The sequence below is a fragment of the Gopherus evgoodei genome, chromosome 7 (assembly GCF_007399415.2).
Source record: "Gopherus evgoodei ecotype Sinaloan lineage chromosome 7, rGopEvg1_v1.p, whole genome shotgun sequence".
Taxonomy (NCBI): Eukaryota; Metazoa; Chordata; order Testudines; family Testudinidae; genus Gopherus; species Gopherus evgoodei.
The window spans coordinates 75,462,265-75,486,147 of record NC_044328.1 but is presented as its reverse complement, the minus strand read 5'-3'; the positions used below and the strand labels follow the sequence as shown (position 1 = coordinate 75,486,147).

The window sequence follows — 23,883 nt, the reverse complement described above, 5'->3', positions numbered from 1 at the left end:
CCAATTAATCACTGACATTTCTCTGCTTCCTAGCTTGGCTGTGCTGGAAAGGGTGTTGGCTATACCTGCGACACAGGAATAGCAAGTGGCACCCCGTCTTCCCCTCCCCCAGACCTTGGGGGCTGCTATGCTTCTCAAAGGCATATTGTCTCCAGGCCCCACAGCAGGGGCAAGGCAACTCCTCCTCCCCTGTCCATCCCAGCTTGGCTGGTGAGAGCTGTAACTGAGCCCTGTACTCTGATTTCTGACTGTATATCCCACAGGCTCAGTCCTGACAGTTCTGGACAGGCAAAAACTCAGTGGTAATTTTACTTGCAAAAGGCTTAGTCGGGACTCCATGATTTGGCCCCTTGAGTTCACACTGCGGCTGAATTCTGCCATTCTTATTACTCAGAACCTGCTGTGTCAGAACTCCCACTAGGCTGTGTTTACACTTACAGTGGCATGCACGGTAGAGTAGCTCCTCACTTAACGTTGTAGTTATGTTCGTGAAAAATGCAACTTTAAGCAAAATGATGTTAAGCGAATCCAATTTCCTCATAAGAATTAATGTAAATGGGGGGTGGGGCTAGATTCCAGGGAAATTTTTTTCACTTGACAAAAAACTATATTACACACACACACACACACACACACACACACACACACACACACACACACACACACACACACACACACACACACACACACACACAGTCTAAGTTTTAAACAAACAATTTAATATTGTACACAGCAATGATGATTGTGAAGCTTGGTTGAGGTGGTGAAGTCAGAGGGTGGGATATTTCCCAGGGAATGCCTTACTGCTAAATGATGAGCTATCATTCCACTGAGCCCTCAAGGATTAACCCATTGCTGTTAATTTAGCCTCACACTCTACAAGGCAGCACAAATGGAGGGAGGGGAGATAGCATGGCAGACAGAGACAGACACACACATCCTGTGTGTGGGAGAGAGAGAGAGAAGTGCATTGCCCCTTTAAGTATGAGGACCCCACTCTGAGTACATTGCCTTTAAAAAAATCAGGAAATTGAGACAACAGCTGCAATCAGCAAGCTCTCTCTGTCGTGAACCCTGTCCTGTCCCCACCTTGCTCTACATGGAAAAGGGGTAAGCTGGGAGGGGGAGAGAAGTAGGGGGGGACACCCTGACATTAGCTTCCCTTTTCCCCCCTCCCCTGCACAGCAAGCAGAAGGCTCCCGGGAGCAGCTCCAAGGCAGAGGGCAGGAGCAGCACATGGCAGTGGGGGGAGGGACAGCTGAACTGCCTGCAATTGGTAGCCTGCTGGGCAGCTGCTGCACAGGGAACTTAGGGGAGTGGGGAGCTGATGGGGGGCTGCCGGTCCACCCTGGTTCCAAGCCCCCACTAGCTAGTTTTAACAGGCTGCTGTCCCTGCAAGCAATGGACAAAGCAGGCCACTGCCAAACGACATTAGAAGGGAGCATTGCACAACTTTAAACTAGCATGTTCCCTAATTGATCAGCAACGTAACAATGAAACAACATTAACCAGGACGACTTTAAGTGAGGAGTTACTGTACAGGCACTACACATGTAGCTACACCCTGCGGCAAAAGGCAGGCTGTATCCAAACTGTGGTATATAGCTACATGCCGCAGTGCAAGCCTCTGGCAGCAGGGAGGTAGCAGAATACTACACTGCTAAAAATAGCAGCATTAGATGTGGGAGGCATGGCTTGGGCAAGTAGAGAGCCATGTAGGGTACATCACTGGGTATTCAGGCGTGTAGGGCATTCTACTCACCTAAACTGTGCTTCACTGTCTCCACTGCTGTGTATACCTGTGCTAGCTGGCTGTACAGTGTTGGTACGCTGCACCCCACTGTACGTGTAGCTGCGCCTGCACAGTCATGTATGCACTGAGTCAGGACTTGGCTGTTTGACACATGGTCTGGGAAAAGGTGGTTCAGAAGCGGTTATGCTTCATCTTTCAAACAAATAAATGCTTGAGAAAGAAAAGCTCATATGGCGGCGAGGGAAACTTTCACCGTGAGCCTTATGAGGGAGGCGGGGGCTGGGTGTGTGCTTGTACTGCAAGTGCTTGGAGCAGGTGGGTCTCTTTTAAATGTAAGGTTTCGGAGTGGTAGCCATGTTAGTCTGTATTAGCAAAAAAACCGAGGAGTCCTTGTTTTTTTTTAAAATTTAAGGGTTCATGAAAGATAATTTGGTGCTTAGCTGGATAGTAAAAAAATGTAAATGACAAGCACCTACATCCTTTTTTCAAAAGGGATTGGAGCACTTAGGAGCCTAAATCCAATTGACCGTCAATGGGATTTTGGCTCCTAAGTGCCTAAATCCCTTTGAAGATGAGTCTTAGACTTCTCAGTCAGTTAGCTGTTGCAATGCTGAATGCAACAACACCTACATACCGTTAAAAATCTGAGTCTTAGATGCTTTTGAAAATTGTACCACTTGGCTTCCTCTCAATGACATGGAAGGGGATAAAATGTGAGAGCAGTGGGCAAGGGGGTTGTGTTCCATTTGGACTATGGGGAAGGGAAGAAGCGATAATTAGGCTACGTCTAGACCACCTGCCGTATCGGAGGGTTAAAATCGATTGCTCGGGGATCGATATATCATGTCTCATCTAGATGCAATATATCGATCCCCGAGCGCGCTTATATAGATTCCGGAACTCCACCAACCCCAACGGAGTTGCGGAATCTACAGGGGGAGCCGCGGACATCGATCCCGCGCGGTGAGGACGGGTGAGTAATCCGATCTTAGATATTCGACTTCAGCTACGTTATTCACATAGCTGAAGTTGCGTATCTAAGATCGGTTTCCCCCCATAGTGTAGACCAGCCCTTAGACTAGAGCAGTAGCACCATAGAGCTAACCAGCCTGGGGTACTCCAGGAACTCCGGCACTCAGGGCCTGCAGCACCATATGATGCACTCTAGATTGGGGTGACGGGCATGAGTGAGTGAGTGAGTGAGTGCCATCTGGCTAACTCACAAGGTAATTCCCATTGCTACAGCTGCTTACCTGGGTGGCACCTGGGGTGCAAATCATGCAAGAGAGAGCTCTGAATGAAAATGTGAACTGCTGAGGGGGCAGGACAGACTTGGAATTTGGTTCTGTTGGAAATGGGCTAGTTTGGGGCTTCTCAAACACTGCAGTGATGTGGGCCCATGCATATCTTGACAGAAAGGTGTCTCATTCTCACACCCCTTCCCACTGTTGGTTATTAGGATCATCTCCGCTCCCACTCATAGCTGCTCAGGCCACCATCCCCTCCCTCATATGGCCTCCCGCACCAACTCTTCCCTCTTGCTATCAGCGTCCCTTAATCCCTAAAATAAAAAGATGCCTGTGTCAATCCCTTCTTCCCCCTTCTGCTTTTTTAAAAGTAACTTAGCATTATTCATTGTTGTGGGAGTCAGAGCTAGGAACAGTACCCCGGAGTCCTGTCTGTTGGGCCCCATCTCTCACTTGCACACATGCACTCACTGGAATCAGCACACTGACTCTCCTGTCGGGAAGGACACGAGTGTTGTGCTGCATGAGAATATAAATATGGTTCAAGGAGCAGAGATGTAATAGGCAGTAGCATTTGGCAAGCCCCACTAAAGAGTAAGGCCAGCTAGTTATGTTATCTCAAAGCTGTCTAATGCTGGCATCTGGACAGCTGATTTACACACCCAGTGGGGAGACTGCCCGTGTCACTTGGCTAATTTAAAGTGTGCTGATTTTGTCCCAGTGGAATTTGTCCCAGCACCTGCTGCCTGCAGGTGGGCTCTGGAGTGGTGACATAAGGCCCATACTATTCTGGACACCTTCTGCAGGCCTCTCTTGCCACACTTAATCACTGGTAAGAGCCCAGAACCACAGGAGAACACAGCAGAATGTCTCAGTGCACTGGCTCACTTCAGCTAGACCAGGGGTGGACAACCTTTTTTTAGGTGGGAAAATTGTATGCAGGGCCATAAATGTATGGCTGGGGCAGGAGGCTGGGGTGCAGTGTGCAGGAAGGGGCTCAGGGTAGGGGGCTGGGGTGCAGGAGGGGTGTGGGGTGCAAGAGGGGGCTCAGGGCAGGGGGTTGGGGTTCAGGAGGGGTGCATCAGGGGGTTAGGGGTCTCAAGGCAGGGGGTTGGGGTGCGGACTGCAGGATGGGTATGGGGTGCGGGATCCAGCCCGGCGCTGCTTACCTCAAGCAGTTCCGGGAGTGGCAGTGGTGCGCAGCGGCGCTAAGGCAGGCTCCCTGCCTGCCCTAGCCCCACACCACTCCCGGAAATGGCCAGAATGTCCAGCAGCTGCACACTGCCCTCACCCATGAGTATCACCCCCGAAGCTCCCATTGGCCGCTGTTCCCCGTTCCTGGCCAATGGGAGCTGCGCGGGGTGGTGCCTGCAGGCAAAGGCAGCGCACGGAGCCTCCTGCCCCCCGCCTCCCCCAGGGCCACAGGGACGTGGTGCCAGCTGTGTCACAGGGCTGGCAATCCCGCCAGCCAGATTGAAAGCCCATATGGGCCAGATCCGGCCCGCGGGCCATAGTTTTCCCTCCCCTGCGCTACATGGAGACCTGGTACTGATTCCTTGTGGGTGGGGACATCCTGCCCTTTTCTTCCCTGTCTGAGCACAGTCACGCTCAGGCCCCACTCTGCAGAGACCATCAGCCAGTGTGGCTCTTTATCGCTGTGCAAGTCTCCTCACAAGGACATTCACTAGTGCTTTGTCCAGTCTGGAGTACAATAGGGGTGAATTCTGCACTCTCAGGGAGAGGGAGGAGTTGGGACCTCCCAGGCCTTTTCTATTTCTAATCTACAGGATTTACTCCCGACTTGAACTGGATCCTAATCCAGCAAACCCTAAAGCACTTGTTTAACTTCTCAGGAATAGTTCCACTGAGGTCTATGGGCCTACTCATGTGCTTGAAGTTAGTCCTCTGTTTCAGTGCTTTGCTGGATCAGGACGTTAGCCAGCCGGACCTCTAACAGGCCAGAGGGGGGGACATGTTTGGAAGTATGCTTCTGACTTCTTTATGCCTCTGTTTCCATCCCATTATTGGCCGTACTATGAAATGCTGTCATTAATGCACCGTGCCATTTTTCCGTTAATTTCATTGACCCATGTGTAATCAAACCCAGTTGTACAGAATACTCATTTATTTAAAGTAAAGCAATGTCACTAATGTTAATAATGAGTGTGATGAACTGTCTTGTGTGAAACACTACCTGCTGCAGAATGGAATCATAATTGCTCATCTATGAGTCATATTCCCTGTATTGCTAACAATGATTCTCTTAGCTAAAGCAATAGGAGCAGGAGGACCTGAGTTCTGTTCCCCATTGTTGCTGTGCAGTCTAATTGGCTGTGGAACACGGCACAGAGACAACCAGGAAGCCCTAGGAGGCCATACATTTGTTGAATGCGAAGTGCTCCATAGGCCTGTTTTTCTGACTTGTTTTCATGCCCCAGTGTACTAGGACAAGACTGCTCTGCCTTGTGTTAGCGAAAGTGTTCCCCGCATCCAACTATGTGACAGCTGCTGTGCAGAGTGAAGCGCTGCAGGGGGGCTGTATCCCTGCGGGTCGCTCCCTGCCTGGAGCCCGCATTCGACTGTTACCTTTTCACACAAATGTGGAGCGTGTCGCTGGAGGAGTCGATGATGTGCATGGCGCTGGCGTGGGAAAGGCCAGTGCATAGCTCCCCATTGATGGACACCAGCTCGTCGTTTTCCCACAGGCCCCCTCGGCAGGCTTTGCTTCTCTTGCGGATCTGGAAGAGGGAAAGCAGAGGGAGGTGGGGAGGGAGGGAAGGAGACTGTCTAACTCAGCTGACTTTCAGCGACTGACTTATTCATTGCTCTGTAAACTGTCCCCAGATAAGCCACGTGAGGGCAGGAGTGCTGCTCACTCATAGCAAAGCACCAGGGGCTCCTAGGAGGGTCGTGGATTCTAATCCTGGCTGATCTCAGTCAACTCTCATGAATCTCAGTGTCCAGGAAGGGTCCTTCCAATCTGCTAGGTGCAGAGCTGAGTTCTTCATTAGCCAGATTCCAATCTCTTAGTGTGAATTAACACCTGGATGCTCCTCTCCCTGCCTCTCATTCCTCACCCCCTGGTTTCAAAGGGTGTCTGTTCTTGTGGGGAGCGAGCAGGGGCACTTTCCCAATTAGCCATTAATCCAGCTATGTCTCAGCTTTCCCAGCTGGGATGGCTGAAGCCGTCTCTCCGGTGGTCTTGCAAATAGAACGTGCACTATGCATAGGTGGCTTTTCCCTTTCTCACCTCTAGACCCTTGGGATAGGGCCAGAAGAAATGACACCTGCATTGTAGGGCAGTGTTTCTCAAATGTGACCACCATGGCCGCATGCGACCAGCCACCAGCGGCCTTTCTTGCAGCCACAGCCTCCTGGATAGTGATGAGGGGGAAGCAGGGGCCCCTCCCCCATGGCAGCCAGCCCTGCCCTCCTTTGCAGCCACAAATGCCAGAGGAGCAGGCAGCTGGTATGAGTTCCCGACCTTCCCGGGGTAGTGGGGCTTGGGCTTCCAGCTTCAGCCCTGGGGTGGCAGGCCCCAGACTCCAGACTCAGGGCTTCAGGCTCCATCGCCCAGTCAGGGGGCTTTGGGCTCTAGCCCTGGGCTCATCCCCCATACTGCCCCTGGCCTTCACTGCCTCCCTACCTGTCTCTCCATCCATGGTTTTCTGGGGCTGTGTAAGTCTGCTATGAAAAGCGATATTTGTATGCTTGTTAATATCACTTTTCACTGTCTCCAAGCTAGCTAGTAAGTCTGCTGTGAAAAGTGATACATACAAATATACATATATTAGTTTTCACAGCAGCAGCCATACTAGCTAGCAAATCTAAAAACAAAAGCAGCCAAAAAAGTAAAAGAAACAACAACAAACTAGACAAGAATGTGCAAAGCATCTTATTTTGTTTCTATTCTGTTTAGGTTCAGTAAAAAATAGTGACAACTGTATTTTATTTTTATTACTGAGTCTGCAAGAAACCCCTACATAAATAAATTACGATGATTTGGACATGTATATGTGCATATTTATTTGTTTTTCCTAATGTTAATTAAGTATATTAGGAAAAATAGGCCACTCTGAGGCCACCAAAAAATTTCTTGTGAGAACCCCTGTGAGGGGCACTTGTAATGCAGATAGGACAGGCACAGAGCATTGAATAGTTATTAGCATGGATTGGATGGTGGGTCACAATACCTTCAGAGAGCTCCATTCCTAGCCAGGGATGCCTGTGTCATGATGCTTGGGTGGCAGAGAGTCTCACAGAAATGTCCCTGAAATCTCTGCACCATAAGACACCCTGTTCTCTGCCCATTACGCCACTGTGCGATATGCCCCAAGGGAAATGTCCATGTGGTAGGACCAAACATAATGGCGGTACCATGGTGGGATAAGTTACACAGTGGGGGCCTGTTTTTTACTTCCTTTTCACTAGCATGAGTCAGGAGTAACTCCTCTGCAGCCAAACTCTGAGAGGGGAGAACCATGCCCTAGGAGCCAGCTGATTAGCAAGCAGGTGTTGCTAGCAGGTGTCACCTGCGCTGAGATGGCATTCAGTGGTTATGCAAAATGAGTGCAGCTCCCAGCCATCTAGAATTCTGTGGGACCAAACACAGCCCCCGGGGCAAGGGGACATAGCACTCATTGAAATCAGTGGGAGTTGCTCCTGCTTCTGCCAGGTTTGAATTGCTCCCAGCAGTGTTGGGGGTAGTGCAGGCATGAATTAAAGTAGAATGGAGCATGGTGTCCTGTGCTCTTGCTGGTTGCATTTCCTGCTCCATGCCCCAGCTTCTGCCTCCTAAGCATGTAACTTACACCCCTTGTGCTGGTCACAGAGGGCCCCACATTGTGAGAAGCAAAGTGCTTCCAGGGGAAGGCTCCAACCCCACCTAGTGTTGGGCCCTGAGGGCCACGCCTGGACTAGTTACGTTACTTTATCACTTACATCCACTGAGATCTGCCTTGGGCCAGATGCTGCCTTGTTATGCTAATGTAAATCTGGAATAACCACTTAGCAGGCATTGGAGCTACTCTGGATCTACACTGATGTAACTGAGGCTGGTGTCTGATCCCTTGGCTGCAGCAGAATGACAGCAGGGATGAACTGGCTGCCGAAGGCTCTCTTACACCCAGTGGATAGTTTACCATCTCTTTTACATCACTGCTGAATTTGGCCCAGAAGCTTCCCTCCCTTGGGGGCTGCTGTGCCACAGAGTGAAAGGTTTCTCCTGTGGCTGTGGTGGCGACAGCGTTCCTTCCTGTGTCGCTCCTACCTCTAGCAAGCCTTCTCCAACGCTTTAACTGTTACTAGGCAGCATGTTGCTTGTGGATTAGTGGGCAGTGTCAGTTATAAAGTCACAGAGGCTCGTGGCTATGTGTCACCGCCCCTCAAGCCAAGAGGATGAGCGAGAGGCTGTAAGTCGCTCTTCATGCCATCTGGCAAGTGGTGCTAGGCAGACACAAGCAGAACACCTTACTCCAGACGCTGAGTACAAGCCTTTGAGACGGCCAGCTCTGGGCAGTGGAAGTCAGAGTCCTGATCATTGAGCACATGCTTTCCCTGTGCCACTTGATGTTTCATTATTTGAATTATCACCTCTTCATTTAACACGGTGAAGCTTCACTTGCATTGTAGACGAAAAAGCGGCCCATTCTTTAAAGGCAGGGATGTGTGGTTAAATGGGAACTGCCAGGTCGTTTGGCCCAAAACATAAAGGGGCTGATTCTCATTTACACTAGGGCCCACGTACAACACAGTGACAGTGGAAAGTGGCCCTGCAGTTGTAGTAAATTACAACAATGCCCATTTTAAAGTTACTTTATGCTGCCAGAGTGGTGTCAAGGGGCCTCAGTGTAAATAGGGTGACCAGACAGCAAATGTGAAAAATCGGGACGGGGTGTGGGGGGTAATAGGAGCCTTTACAAGAAAAAGACCCAAAAATCGGGACTGTCCCTATAAAATCAGGACATCTGGTCACCCTAAGTGTAAATGAGAATCAGGCCCCAAAAGCTTTTATAAAACCTCTCTCTCTCACAGCATTTTCCCATGAAATTGAAACAAAAAACTGAAATGAAAACAGCTTTATTTGTGTCTCAGTTGGTCCAGTCCCCCAGGCTGCTTGTGCAAGCAATACACATACACAGCTGTGCCAAGAGGGTCCAAATCACTATTACTAGTAGGCATGAGAGGAGAATTCTGGTCTGATAGCACTGGCCATGTTGCACGCCCTTAGCACAGGTGTGAATAATAAAACAAGATGCAGGGCAGTGGGGACTCAGGCCAGTGATTTTTAACGTAACAGCCAATGGCTGAATTTGCAAATGTTTCCCATGGATTTCTCCAGGTCCTGCAGTGGTGGGGAGCGAGAAACAAAGTCCATGCAGAACATTTTATATCAGATCTAGTGCACCTTTGTGGTGGGGGGGAACCCCACAGTGAGCCACAGGCCTGGGACATTTAACGTCATCCCCATCTCCACTGAAAAGATGCATTCTCCCACCTCTCCTAGTGTGTCACTGCTCGTCAGCCAGACTCCCTAAGATTGACAGTAGTCACACTCCTTAAGAAATGTGAAGGGGTTGCACAAGGTGCTGAGTTCCCATTTGGGGAGGAGGCAGTTGTAGGGGCCCAGAGAAGAGGGTTCCACTGGAGGGCTTGGAGACTGGCTGATATGCAGACTTAGACCATCTGCAGCTCTGGTAGGCGCATTCCAAGGACTCCCATGTGCCAGTCAGAGTTGGAGTGGGCCTGTGGTCGAGAGGGGGCACTGACCTCTCACAGCAGCAGCACCCATCCCCAAGCTGTACCATCAGCAAAGCAGAGGGTTAGGAGGGGTAGCAGCTTTAGTGTGGGTTCCTGGCTTTAGCTGCACCATAGAAATCATGAACCAAGAGCACCAGACCTGAGATTCGTGTTCCAGGTTGCAATGCCCAGAGCGAGAAGCTGGGCCCAGTCCCACAGAACAGGAGCCACTGTGGTGCGAGGAGTGCTGAACAGCTCTCCAACACCACCAGGACCTCCCCTCCACACCGTGCCGGGTTTCAGGCTGTGGTGTTGGCGTGGAGGATGCTGCTGCAGGTGGTCTGTGCCCCCCTCGATCACAGGGAGCAATTCAGTTGGGAGGCTGCATCCACCCCAGCCTGGGAGTGAGAAGATGGTTTGTGCTGTGAGTTGTTTGTCTTTATCTTGCCACAGCCTCAGAGTCTCAGCCCTGTGCTTTGCCTGCAGGCTTAAACTAGGGGCTGGCTCATCCAAGCTGACACATCCATCAGTTCAGCCTCCAGTCTCTCCTCACTCTGGCTGTTCACCTCCTCCTCCTCCACAGCCTGGAATGAGAACGTGAGGGCCCATAATAAACCCTGCCTGGAGAGAGAACAACTCTGCTCTTATCAGAGCCTCACCTCCTGCCCCCTCCTGCTCCCGGGCAGCTCTTAGCCAGACAGACAGAGAGACAATAAAAAAACTCCACACCTCCCAGCTGAGACACAAGATACATCAGAGATAGGACACAGATGCAAGGAAGTCCCATGGGCATTTCGAGAAATGCCACCCATTGCTCGAGGACCAAGAGGCTCCATGCTTGGCACCTAGGGTGACCAGAGAGCAAATGTGAAAAATCAGGGTAGGCAATGGGGGGTAATAGGAGCCTGTATAAGAAAAAGACCCAAGAATCGGAGTCTGTCCCTATAAAATCGGGACATCTGGTCACCCTATTGGCACTCAGATTGTGTTGTTTCTGATGTTGGAGAGAGCGCATAAGGGTAAGCTCTGTCAGCAGTATCAAAGAGGTTGCTCTTCTCATCCCATTGTGCTCCTACATGCCAGTTTGTGCCAGTTGGATGGGATGGAGACAGGCAGAACCAATGAATTGATCTGTCAGCCTATCTAGGATCCTACAGGGCCCCCCCTCACTGGAGTATTCGTGTGCTGGCCAGGGTGGGTGAGCATGGATGCTGGATGCACACCCGGGGGGGTGAGTGTGGATTTGGGTGCATTTCATGCTCTCAGTTTAGTCAGGTTTGGATTTGGGGGAGGCAGTATGGACAGCGAGATCTGCATGGAGCAGGCTGGGGGGCATGATTCAATAATAGACTTTAGCTGTGTTTGGGAGGGACTTTCCACTCAGCCACCAGCACAGGATCCTGGAGACTATGGCCTGGGTTGCGCACAGGCGTGCACAGAAAAACAGAAGAGACAGGTATTTCAGTGCTAGCCTGTGTAGGCCAGCAAGGGGGCTCCAGCTCCTTCCCATCCTCCTTCCTCCTTGAAAAAAGAAGCCAATTCCCATTACAGGTGGAGAAATACAGAGCCTAAAAATAGGATGAAAGGCTTCCCAGCTGTCAGTGCTCCTGGATCCAGCTGCACATGGGTGTATCAATCCCCTCTCGGAGCAGAGCTAGGAACAGTGTATTCACAGAGCAGCTGGATTCTGCTGGGAGTTCTGTGTGAGCACAGCCCAGGGCTGAAGACAGCAGAGGCTATTATGGGGAGAGGAGGAAATATGCACATCCTGCAGAAAGGATGGGGCTATTTGGCAGCCATGCCAGTGTGGTGCACTATGCCAGTGACATCCATCTCTGGACGGGGAATGGCACAAACATGTTGACCACAGACTAGCCAAGTCACAGCCTGCTCACCTTGCTCAGTGGGAGGTCAGTAGACATCACAGCCCAGGCATGCTGGACAGCCTGCCATGCCGGCTACAGGACCTACTAACCTTGTCAAAATAACACTCTCTGCTGGCCAGCCAGGAACCACAACACCAGTAACTGGAAGGAGTGTTTGCCTATGGTCCTGGCTAGGGGAGAAAGGTGTTGGACAGCAGCTGTACCAATGAGATGGGAAATGACAGGAAAAGTGGAATTTAAAAGGAACCTGAGGGAACCTCTCTGCACCCTGCACTGGCATTGTGGGGTGTGAGCCCCTGGCAACCCCTTTCTTGTCAATTTCAGAAGCTGCTTTGTTGAGCTCTGAGGAGGGGGCCCAGGATGGTGGCGTCAGTGCTGAGGACCTTTGATGTGGGTGCTTCTCTGGGGTGCCACTATGCTTGGCACCATGGTTCCTCCTTTTGGAGAAAAACAAACCCCAGAGAATCTTCCCCTCCCGCCAGTTCTGTGAGCATCATGTATCTTCCTGGCCTGCTGGTCTCCCTGCCCTATTCACCTCACATTTTTGTTAGAACTGAGATCACCCTCCAAAGGGCTAATTCAGCCCCCTCTGGTACCAGCAGCTACCACGGTGAGGAGATTCCAAAACCAGATGACACCTAGAGGAACCCAGAGGGGAGTGGTTCCTCTCAGTCTCCATTTCATAGAAATCATAGAATATTAGGGCTGGAAGAGACTTCAGAAGGTCATCTAGTCCAGTCCCTTGCTCAAAGCAGGACCAACACCAACTAAATCATCCCAGGCAGGGCTTTGTCAATCTGGGCCTTAAATACCCTTAAGGATAGAGATTCCACCACCTCCCTAGGTAACCTATTCCAGTGCTTCACCACCCTCCTAGTGAAATAGTGTTTCCTAATATCCAACCTAGACCTCCCCCACTGCAACTTGAGACCATTACTCCTTGTTCTCTCATCTGCCACCACTGAGAGCAGGTGAGCTCCATCCTCTTTGGAACCCCCCTTCAGGTAGTTGAAGGCTGCTATCAACTCATTTGCTTCTGTGGAATAACACATGTGCTTACATAGGAGGATAGCTCAGTGGTTTGAGTATTAGCCCGCTAAGCGTAGAGTTGTGAGTTCAATCCTTGAAGGAGCCATTTGGGGAACTAGAGTAAAAATCTGGGGCTTGGTTCTGCTTTGAGCAGTGGGTTGAACTAGATGACCTTCTGAGGTCCCTTCCAATCCTAATATTCTGACAAACAGGAAGAAAGGAAAAATAGGTGAAGGTAGCAAGTGAGGAAGACAGGAGGGGAGAAGGGATTGAGCATGGAGGTAGGGTAGTAGGGAGGAGAGTCAAGAAAACTTTCCTGTTACAGCCCCAGGGGGATGAAGGACCAGTGACTGCTGGATGTGTCTCTGGGGATTTGGGCAGAGCTTTCAGAACAGAATGCAAGTGGGAGGTAGGAGGGAGTCAGATGTGGATTGGCAGCATCTGTCCTTCAGTGTGAACTATATTAGATAGTGGTATGTGTGGAGTGACACAAGCTGGAGCACCTAATAATGGAGATGTCCTGATTAAAACACAGCAGCTTCATGTCTAGTCTGATCCCAGCCAAGGGCCATTCTTGAAGCCTTTCACCCAAGCTCCCTGCTTTGCACCACCCTCCCTTAGGAAAGGGATTGTGCTGTGGACAATCACAAGCAGTTTGCAGTGCCTTTCAGAAGTAAAGGTTATGGCTTCTCCTACCAAAGGGCAGTTCCTGTAGTAACTGCTTTCTCTCATATGTGGGACCCAATGTGGAATGGGGTGGGGGGGTTATCGTCCCTAAACTCCTGCCCATCTCTCCAGCAGCCACCAGTAACTGGAGAGAAGCAGGAGATGTGGGGAGACCCAGGCTGGTCTTCCGTCTTGCTTCCCTTCCACATAGTGGAGGGCTGGAGGACAACAGTCAATCCTGGCTTGCATCCTATACAGCCCTGAACATTTGCCCAGTGGTATAGCATAGCGTGGTCTCTAGAGACTGAGCTAATACTTGTTTCTAGTGACCAGTCAGCTGGCAGGTACTGTGTTGGGCACATACCTATGCGTTTTACATGTAATAAACACTGCACAGTGCTGGACAAAGGATGGTGTCCAATAATCTTAACATTTTATTTATTTAGCTTTGTATTTCATTTTAAGAGTGAAAGTTTTACAGTTGAAGGGGAGAGGCTGATTTATGGAACTGGCTATACCATGAAACCTTTTCAGATGTGTGACAGCACCTGGGCCACAGCTGCTGAGCCAGCTCCAATCCAACACTGCACAGCCCGGGTTAAAAAGAGGTGTGCCTAAGCAGCAGGTGGAGGAGAGCTGGAAAGCTAATTAAGCCATTAGGCAGAGCAAAAAGGCACAGGAAGGCAGTAAGAGGGGGGAAGCAGGCAGTAAGAGGGAGAAAGTAGGATTGTCAACTTCGTAATATTTAAAAACTGGATACTCTAGCATAGAATGACCATATTTCTCAAAGGGAAAATGGGACACTGTGTGGGGCTAGCGTGAGCCCCCCCACCACCCACGCCCCAGTCAAGGCTTGCCTGAGCCAGTTGCCTGAGCCCCTTTCCTGGCCCGAGCCACACACCTGAGCCCTGCCCCCTCCCTCCTCGCACAGGGCTGGTGTTGCTGCTCACTCAAGCCCTGCCTGCCTCCTGCATGACGCTGGCATCACTGTTCCCCATCCCCAGCATGTTCCTCCACACCCCACTTTTTTGACAAAAGTGGACATTTGTCCCAATTGCTCTTAACAACTGACCAAGTTAGCATGAAATAATAGGACAAATGTCCACTTTTGCAAAAAAAAAAAAAAATCGGACAGGGCTTAAAAAAGGAACCGTCACAGCCAAAACTGGATGTATGGTCACCCTACTTCCAGCAGGAGTGCCAGAATCTACCTGGCTCGCCCTGCCTTCGAGGCCCTGCCTGCCCCTTCCTCCAAGGCTCCACCACGCCTGCCTCTTTCCCAAAGCCCACCCCCATTTGCTTCTCTTCACCCTGGTCCCCCATCGCATGCCACTTTCCCCCCCTACCCCTACCCACACCTGGGTTGGAAGGGACCTCACCTGTGGAGCGGGCTGGGAGCTTCAGCCGCCAACACAGGTAAGAGGCAGCCTGGCTGACTAGAGGCTGGTGTGTGTTCATAAACATGGCGCCTTCCCAGGCCCGTGTTGACTGGACTTTGGGTGTCTGAATAGGCATGACTCCATGGGTGCTCCAGGGCTGGAGCACTGATGGAAAAAAATTTGCAGGTGCTTAGCACCCACCAGTACCTCCCACTCAGCATCTCCTGCCTGCAGGTGGCCCCACCATTCAACTCCTCCCAGCCTTTCTGCCTGCCATGATCAGCTGTTCCATGGTGTGCAGGAGGCGCTGGGGGTGGGGGGAAAGGGAGGAGTGAGGATAAGGCGCACTCATGGGAGGGGGCAGAACTGGGTGGGAAGGGGCAGAGCAAAGATGGGGAGAGATGGGGTGGGGTGGGGCTTGGGGGAAGAAGTGGAGTGGGGGTGGGACCTGGGGCAGGGGTTGAGCAGTCCCAGGAAAAAGAGCAAGCTGGCACGTGTGGTGTCCAGTCAGTAAATCTGGACACTTTCTTGTTGAAAACCAGGCACCTTACAACCTCAGGACCTGCTGGGGTAGGGTGACCAGATGTCCCATTTTTTAAAGGGATAGTCCCGTTTTTGCGGACTTTTTTAATATAGGTGCCTATTACCCGCCACCCCCTGTCCTATTTTTCACAGTTGCCATTTGGTCACCCTATGCTGAGGGCTGCCTAAGACTGTAGGAATATAGCTATATATTGTACAAAGGTGATGGGAGCCAACATTGTAAATAAACTGCACCAGATATTTTACCAGCACAGGGGTCTCTAAGCAGTTTGTGGACTTGAGCAGAGGCAGGAGCGACTGGGCCCTGCCACAAGGTGGTTGTGCTAAATTTCAGTGAATATACATTGGTTTAAATGATGTATTCCCCTACAGCACTGGAAACACAAATAGGGTTGTGTTAGAGCAGGCAAACCAGGGAGTGAAACTTATCAACCTTGTCATAAACAGATAAGTAGAGTTAATAGAACAAAGTACTTCATATCTCTTTTGCCTGTAAAGGGTTAACAAGATCAGTGAGCCTGGCTGTCACCTGACCAGAGGACCAATCAGGGGACAGGATACTTTCAAATCTTGAGGGAGGGAAGTTTTTGTGTGTGCTGTTAGTGTTTGGTTGTTGTTCACTCTGGGGGCTCAGAGGGACCAGAGGTGCAACCAGGTTTCTCTCCAATCTCCCTGATGCAGGTTCTTATAGATTCAAAATAGTAAGTACTAGGTGATAAGGCGAGTTAGGCTTATGTTTGTTTTCTTTATTTACAAATGTGTATTTGGCTGGAAGGAGTTCAAATTTGTATTTTGCTGAAAGGATTTTAATTTGTGCTTGTATACTTAGGCTAGGAGGGTATTCCCAGTGTCTATAGCTGAAAGACCTTGTACCTATTCCATTTTAAATTTACAAAGATAAATTTTACTGTTTTTTTCTTTCTTTAATTAAAAGCTTTTCTTGTTTAAGAACCTGATTGTTTTTTTTTTCATTTTGGTGAGACCCCAGGGGACTGGGTCTGGACCCACCAGGGAATCTGTGGGGAGGAAAGGAGGGAAGGGGGAGAGAACGGTTAATTTCTCTCTGTGTTAGGATTACTTTCTCTCTCAGGGAGAGTCTGGGAGGGGAAGAGAGAAGGAGGGGGGGGAAGGTGGATTTTCCTCTCTGTTTAAGATTCAAGGAGTTTGAATCACAGTGATCTTCCAGGGTAACCCAGGGAGGGGAAGCCTGGGAGAGGTAACAGTGAGGGAAAGGATTTACTTTCCTTGTGTTAAGATCCAGAGGGGCTGGGTCTTGGGAGTCCCCGGGCAAGGTTGTGGGGGGACCAGAGTGTACCAGGCACTGGAATTCCTGGTTGGTGGCAGCGCTACAAGTACTAAGCTGGTAATTGAGCCTAGAGGAATTCATGCTGGTACCCCATCTTTTGGACGCTAAGGTTCAGAGTGGAGAATTATACCATGACAAACCTGCTTTCAGTAGCCAAGATGAGGGGTAGCAAAAAATAAAACAAGGAGCATGAGTGGTGAAAAGTGAACTATGTTTGTGAAGTTATTTCCATGTCAGTAATGGAAGGCCTTATTAGCGACATGGGCAAGGGAATTTTTGTGATATACGCAGCCTGACTTTGATCTCACATACACCTGATTTCTACTGGTTGGCATCACTGTAGGAGAATCAGTCCCATTATTTTTATTTAATCTGACAGTCCATTCAGACAGAAAGCAGCAGACATAGACCACTGAGCAAACAGCATGGATGGCTGAGATTACTAGAAACTCCAGTCTTCTAAGCCAAAAGTTCAGCTCAAGGCTGGAAACAGATTTGTACACAGAGTTGATCACAGAGGATCGAGAGAAAGCTATGAAGATAAAGATTTTCGATTACTTTACTGGGGAGAGAAAATGAGAACTGAGTGAAATATAGCAATGTTGCCAAGCAATTTACCAATTACACTAGAATAGCTACTGAAGGCATTAGATAAGTACTTGACCTGAAACAGAATGAAGCAGCAAGATATCAGGTTTTTGTATGAAGGCTGGAGTCAGATGCATATGTCAGCAAGCTGTGAGCCCCAGCTTTTGGGATACAAACGATTCATAGAGCAGAAACCAAATCATGTGTGGCATCCCCAAGATCCACTTGCAGGCCAGATTCTGCTCCCAATTGACATCAGTGGAGGCAGGATCAAGCCCTCAGAGAACTATTGCTCAGAGAAGCAGATCTAACCCCAGACAAATGCCTCTTCATAGGGAGCGGGACTTTGCTGCTGTGGAAAGAGAGGGTGAGGGAAACTTGAACCTGAGATGGATAGAGCAAAGTGAGCACAGGAATATGAGAGATCTAGAATGCCATGAGAAGGGGTGGGGAAAAGGCCCAACCTATGGGCAAGAAGTGTGGGAAACAGGACCACTCTGAGTCAGTGCCACATTTACAGCAGGAAGACGAAAGCTGGAGGAACTCGATGGTTAGAGGGATTGGTAGCAGTTTCATATAACAGCCTTTCACCTGTCAGTTTGCTGGTAGGAATGCAGCTCGGGGGCCTGATTGCTCCTTATGTTACTACAGTTTTATGGCAGTATAACTGCACTGAACGCATTGGAGTTACTGTGGTGTAACAAGGCCCATGACAAGAGGAGCCAAAAGTTGTTGGCCTTTAATTGGTGACCTACGTGGAAAGTGTCTGGTGCTTTCGGCCAAGGGCCTGAGGACTGCAGAAACAGGCACCATAATTGTCACTTATGATTCTTCTTGCTGGCAGCAGAGGGGCCAAAGCTGGAATGGTCATTAAGCTTGAATTACTCTCTGGGTGATTCCTCTGGGGGCATGGTGATAAAGCATTGAGAGGGACATCACATTGCCACATGCCACACGTATTCTGGGGATAAACTGGTAACCTCAGTCTCCAGAGCTGTCAATATGTTATGTTTTGCCAGCATTAAATTAACACAACATGTTATAATTAGCATAGGCTGGTGCAGTGCAGGGAAAGGCAGAAGAGCATAGGGTGGATTACACCAAACACAGTAAAATCATGCCTGTGTGCCCAAAGCCAGCCCAAGGACCCAGACAAAACCTGCATTTCCCAAAAATGCCATGAGAACTCTACTACTCAACTACTAGCTTGTTGCCCTAGTTTTTAATATAATACCAGGAACGACAATGAGAGGAAAAACTAGTCTGCAGATATGGCACCAAGTGCTGGTGCCACATAGTAAAAGCATTCTGCAGCAAATAGGTAAATGCAAGCTTAAAATAAAAATCCTTGCAAACAAAATTGCTTTGAGGTGGCATCCATCAGCAGTGCAGACAGCGGATTGGATCACAGTTTACCACCACAATACTTTTAGTCTGAGAGACAATGAGGGCTGAGAAGAAAACATCTCTACCAATCATACTAGTAGAATATGAAGGTGTTAATCCCAGGAGATGAACACAGGCATAATAAAATCACCTTGCAAAGCACAGTCCTCTTGTGTATACCATAAGGCTAACAAAATCCAGAGTGCAATTGGCCCAGTGGAGCACCTAAATAAAGAACCTGTTGAGAAGGGACATGGTTTGCTTTGATTGGAGCACACACTGTGTGGTCTGTAGCGCAGTCCACAGTGGTAATGCGGAACTCATCAAAAACTCTTTACCAGATGTGGGTGGTAAGGCAAAGGCAACATCCATCTCTAGTACTCAGGATGGCCTCCTGGTATACAGAGCTGGCAGGAACCTTCAGGTGCCTCATGACATTTGGCTGGCAGCATTAGGTATGAATGCATGGAGGAAATCAGATCAGCCTTTGGAGGCTTCCACTGCAATCACTGACAGCCATCCACTAAAGGACTTCTGGCCTCTAAAGGGATAGGAGCCTTCTGTCTGGCTGTAAGTGGACAGGCTATAAAGGATGGAGCCATCTGAGACAGCTTCAGCACAAAGCTGGGACAGTTCTTAGACAGCGGGCAAAACTAAAAAGTAACAATCAGCATGGATCCTACAGAGAGGGGAACAGGATTTTACAAGGGAAGAGTTTGAGAACGAGACCTGGGGGGGCAAATTGTGAGGCGCTAACTAGATGAATTAGTGGGATTTACTGAGCAGTGTATCATGAGACTGAATACACATTTGTATGATTTAAGAACTGGTCCTGACTTCACAGCAAAACTAACACAAAGAGCATGGAACAAGCTCTCTCTGATTTTGCATATGCTCGTCCAGCCACGGCTCTAGTCTTTTTATTCCATTTTCAGACTATGTGTCCATGTTTGTGCAATTTCCTTGAACTTAATCCTGAACACTGGTGATGCCCAGGGAATCGAGAGCCAGACCTCAATTGATGTAAATTGGTTAAGCAGATTTGCACCAGCTGAGGATCTGGTTCTCCGTGTACAGTTCACCTTCTGCCCTGGGCCTGACAATCCTAACTCTTCACCTCACCTGGGAGGATGGGAGCTAATCCAGGAGTCTCCTCCAAAGCCATTCTGTTCCTAAAGGTCAGCAGCAGGGATGATCCTACCCAGTGTTACCCTCCTGTTGGGTGCCTAGCTTGCAGCTCTCTCATGCTCAAGATGCCTGTGCAACCACACACCTGCATGGCTGACTGAGCTTTCTGTAGCTACACCATGAACTGAGTTCCACAACCACTGCTTCCTAAATACCTTCCGAGTGGTGGCCGCAGCACCTGCCTAACTACAGAAAAGCCATATAAACAAGTTCAGGAGCACTCTGAAAGCTGGTAAGGGCAGCTGAGCCCTTTCCACGGTGCATGATGTATTGGGCATGCAGAGGCCAGAGCTTCTGGCCTCTATCTGCTATGCTGCCAGCAACATTATTTTTTGTGCCACAGTGTGTTAGGCATCCACCTGTCTAGCTCGTTAATAAATCTGTTGCCCCGTTAGCTTATTTATTACTGGATTGACTTTTGGTGCAGCTTTCCCAGCTGTATGTTAAACCATTTACCCTTTTCGACTGTGGGTTTCCCAGGCAATTATTGAGTTCTTAAGTTTCCTTTAACTCGCTCTTCATTCCTGCCAAGTCTGAGAGTTGTGATGTTGCCCTTCCTCCATGCCAGGGCCATACCTTACATATGACTTTACCATACAGACATTACAGCTGATTGCCTATGGGGACGAAAATAGTCACTAAGTGTCTCTGTGCTCGGTTGTGAGCTGCTAGGTGTAGATATCTGCCAGCTAACCTAGGGTACAAGTCAACCCTAAAGCTGGTCCAGCCACAGTTTAATATTGGTGCTTCAGACCTACTGATAGTACTAGGGTCACTGGATCCTGGGCACATTGAGTAGAGGAATCCATGTGCATCTCCCTGATCCTGAGACCAAACTGGTGTGCCTCTTAGTGTAGTTTAGGAGCAGGGCTGCTTTAAATTACATCAGACTGCCTATGGCCCCCAGGGGCTGATTGCCGGAGTGCAGCTCACTCTGAGCATGTCCCTTAAACAGAGTTGTGGAAGATGGGTGGCATAGAAGCCAGCTATGCCAGTTCTGCATCAGCTAGGCCCACCATGGGGATCCAGCAGTTCTCTCCCCCTTTGTGCTGCCTGGAGTGGGGCTCACAGCTGAGCCCTTCATGTAGCCACGAGGTTTGAAACACCTACTCAAGCTAGGTATTCTCCTTGTAAGATGACTTGGTTTCTGTATGGAGAAGCAGCTTCAAATCCCATTTTTAACCTGTTCTTTATTCAGTTGAGGCAAACTCAGTGACGACAAGTTGGAAAGAACAGTTTACAACAAAAGAAGGGATCAGGTTGGTTTAGAATGATCTACCTTTTGTAAACCATGTTGTTATAAGCTGGGGACTCATCAGTTGGAAGTAACATAGGAGGAGAAGGATCTCGGAGTATAGGTTGATCACAAGATGACTATGAGCCACCAATGTGATAGGGCCGTGAAAAAAGCTAATGCGGTTTTGGGATGCATCAGGCAGGGTATTTCCAGCAAAGATAAGGAGGTGTTAGTACCGTTATACAAGGCACTAGTGAGACCTCATCTGGAATATTGCGTGCAGTTCTGGTCTCTCATGTTTAAGAAGGATGAATTCAAACTGGAACAGGTACAGAGAAGGGCTACTAGGATGATCCAAGGAATGGAAAACCTGTCATATGAAAGGAGACTCAAAGAGCTCAGCTTGTTTAGCCTAACCAAAAGAAGGCTGAGGAGAAATATGATTGTTCTCTATAAATATATCAGAGGGATAAATACCGTGGAGGGAGAGGAATTATTTAAGCTCAGTACCAATGTGGACACAAGAACAAATGGATATAAACTGGCTATCAGGAAGTTTGGACTTGAAATTAGATGAAGGTTTCTAACCATCAGAGGAGTGAAGTTCTGGAACAGCCTTCCAAGGGGAGTAGTGGGGGGCAAGAGACATATCTGGCTTCAAGACTAAGCTTGATAAGTTTATGGAGGGGATGTCATGATGAGACAGCCTAATTTTGGCAATTAATTGATCTTTGACTATTAGTGGTAAATATGCCCAATGGCCAGTGATGGGAAGTTAGATGGGGTGGGATCTGAGTTACTACAGAGAATTCTTTCCTGGGTGTCTGGCTGGTGAGTCTTGCCCACATGCTCAGGGTTTAGCTGATCTCAATATTTGGGGTCAGGAAGGAATTTTCCTCCAGGGCAGATTGGCAGAAGCCTGGGTGGTTTTCACCTTCCTCTGCAGCATGGGGCCCAGGTCACTTTCTGGAAAATTCTCTGCAGCGTGAGGTCTTCAAACCACAATTTGAAGACTTCAATAACTCAGACATAGGTTAGGGGTTTGTTATAGAAGTGGATGGTAGGGTTCTGTGGCCTGCTTGTGCAGGGGGTCGGACTAGATGATCACATAGGTCTCTTCTGACCCTAGAATCTATGAATCTATGACAGGCCCAGATGCATGATAGCCCCTCCCAAGTGCCATGCAAAACTGGCAACAGAAATAACCCCCAACTGCGTAGTTTATGGGATGCCAAAAATCCTATTCTCACAGAACCTCTGGATAGGTAGGCCCACAGGCGCTGGCTTTGTTTCTCCACAGCACACTGAGTTGTAAAGAAGTTCTCTTTTGGTGATCATCATCTTTCCCTATTTTAGAGACCTATAGCTGGGACCAAGCTAAGCTATTCTATGTCATTTGGCTGAACTTCTACAGAATCTCACTTCTCTAATGCTCTTCCACAGGGACAGGTTGGTTACAGCACCTTCCTGCCCTTGCAGCAGTTGTGAATTAATAAAGCAGAGGGATTTTTTTTCTAGCTGTCATACTTCAACACTCCTCAGTGATAACTTTGAAAAGAGAACTGCAGATCAGAAAGAACGCAGTTCAAGGTTTGTCCTGATTCCTGTTTTATCCTCCCCTCTCCTACCCTCAGTTTCTTGGAACCTGAACCAATGTGCTGCTCACATTCAGCTTAGAAAGCAATTATACATCTTTTGACAATACAGGAGACTCACAGTAATTTGCACTCATTTCTGTGAGATCCATTGTGATAGTAGAATTCTTCACTATAGTGGACAAATATAGCTAAAGAAAAAGCATGAACACCGCATCACAAAATGGCTTTTGTTCCTTTCATTTGACCACTGTCAAATAGTTTTAATGATTTTCACACTTCATAATATGCCGCTGGATGTATTAGACAAGCCATGAAGCCTCAGTAATATGAGTTCTCTCTCCTGCATTGTTGCTGCTGTTATATCTTTGCTTACAAGTGAGGAGAATTGTGCAGATTATAAAGTGTCTGGATTATCAAGGTTCTGCTTGTGATGGGAGCAGTGATGGGCATCAGGGGAAAAAGGAGATCCTCGCCTGCCAGTAGCCTGTCTATTCTAGCTCAGTAACACAATTTCAGAACCCTCTCCTCTTCCTGGGCACTGCCAGACCATCCCACCCAAGATCTCCTTTCAGATCCACTAGGTTAATAGAGCATTCCTTAATGATAGTGGAAGATGCCTGACTCTCCTATCATATCTGGGATCAACTGCATAGCCTTGCTCTGGACAGTTAACATCCTCCAGTCCTACCTTTGACACCTGAAGAGGTCTTTTCTGCTCAGAGCCCCCCTGCAGCCTGAAGCCCCAGGGGGCCCCTCCAGACAGCGTGACCAGCACCTCCTCTTCGGCTCCCATGACTTCAGCACTTTTGGTTTCTTTCCTTCTCTGATAACCTCTTCCACTCTTCAAAGCAAAACCCCAGCTCTTATGGGGTGGCGACTCCCCATTCCATCTCCACAAATGGCATCCACCTCCTCTGGAGTCCCCTGAAAAGCCCTCTCCTCACTTTCTGCCTCAAGCTCAGACACACAAGAGGAGACTTCAGACCGATGAGCCCAGCCTCCCTGCTCTTCTGCACTCTCAGCTGCTGTGCTGCCTATGATTAGGTATTTGATTCTGCTTTTGGTAAGGGGCCAGAGTTGTCCCTCACATGTGTCACGTCAATCTCACCCTCTCTGCCCCCCCCCCCATGTACCATGGATCTCTCACGACGTGTGGCTGAAAATAGCTCACCTCCTGTCCTTTCTAGAGCTTTGTCTCACGCCCTTAAAGCTGGAGGGATGTTCATTTAATCATTTCAGTTAAAATGGATATTTCTACCTCTCACTTCCACAAGAACTCCTGGGTTCACACAGCACTCAGGAGTCATATAAATGACAGTTGACAGGAAGAGATATGACA

General features: G+C 49.0%; 1 protein-coding gene across 1 annotated transcript in view; it reads right to left on the bottom strand.

The window, feature by feature from the left end:
* SYNPO2L (synaptopodin 2 like) overlaps positions 1–23,549 on the bottom strand; it is a 54,435-nt gene extending 30,886 nt beyond the window's left edge. Inside the window, exons 1-2 of the mRNA XM_030570753.1 lie at positions 23,233–23,549; positions 5,587–5,738 (exon numbers count right to left, since the gene is read on the bottom strand). Coding sequence (XP_030426613.1) covers positions 5,587–5,738; positions 23,233–23,337 — 257 coding nt within the window. The 5' untranslated portion in view covers positions 23,338–23,549. The remainder of the gene's footprint in view (positions 1–5,586; positions 5,739–23,232) is intronic.
* Between the last annotated feature and the right edge of the window lie 334 nt (positions 23,550–23,883).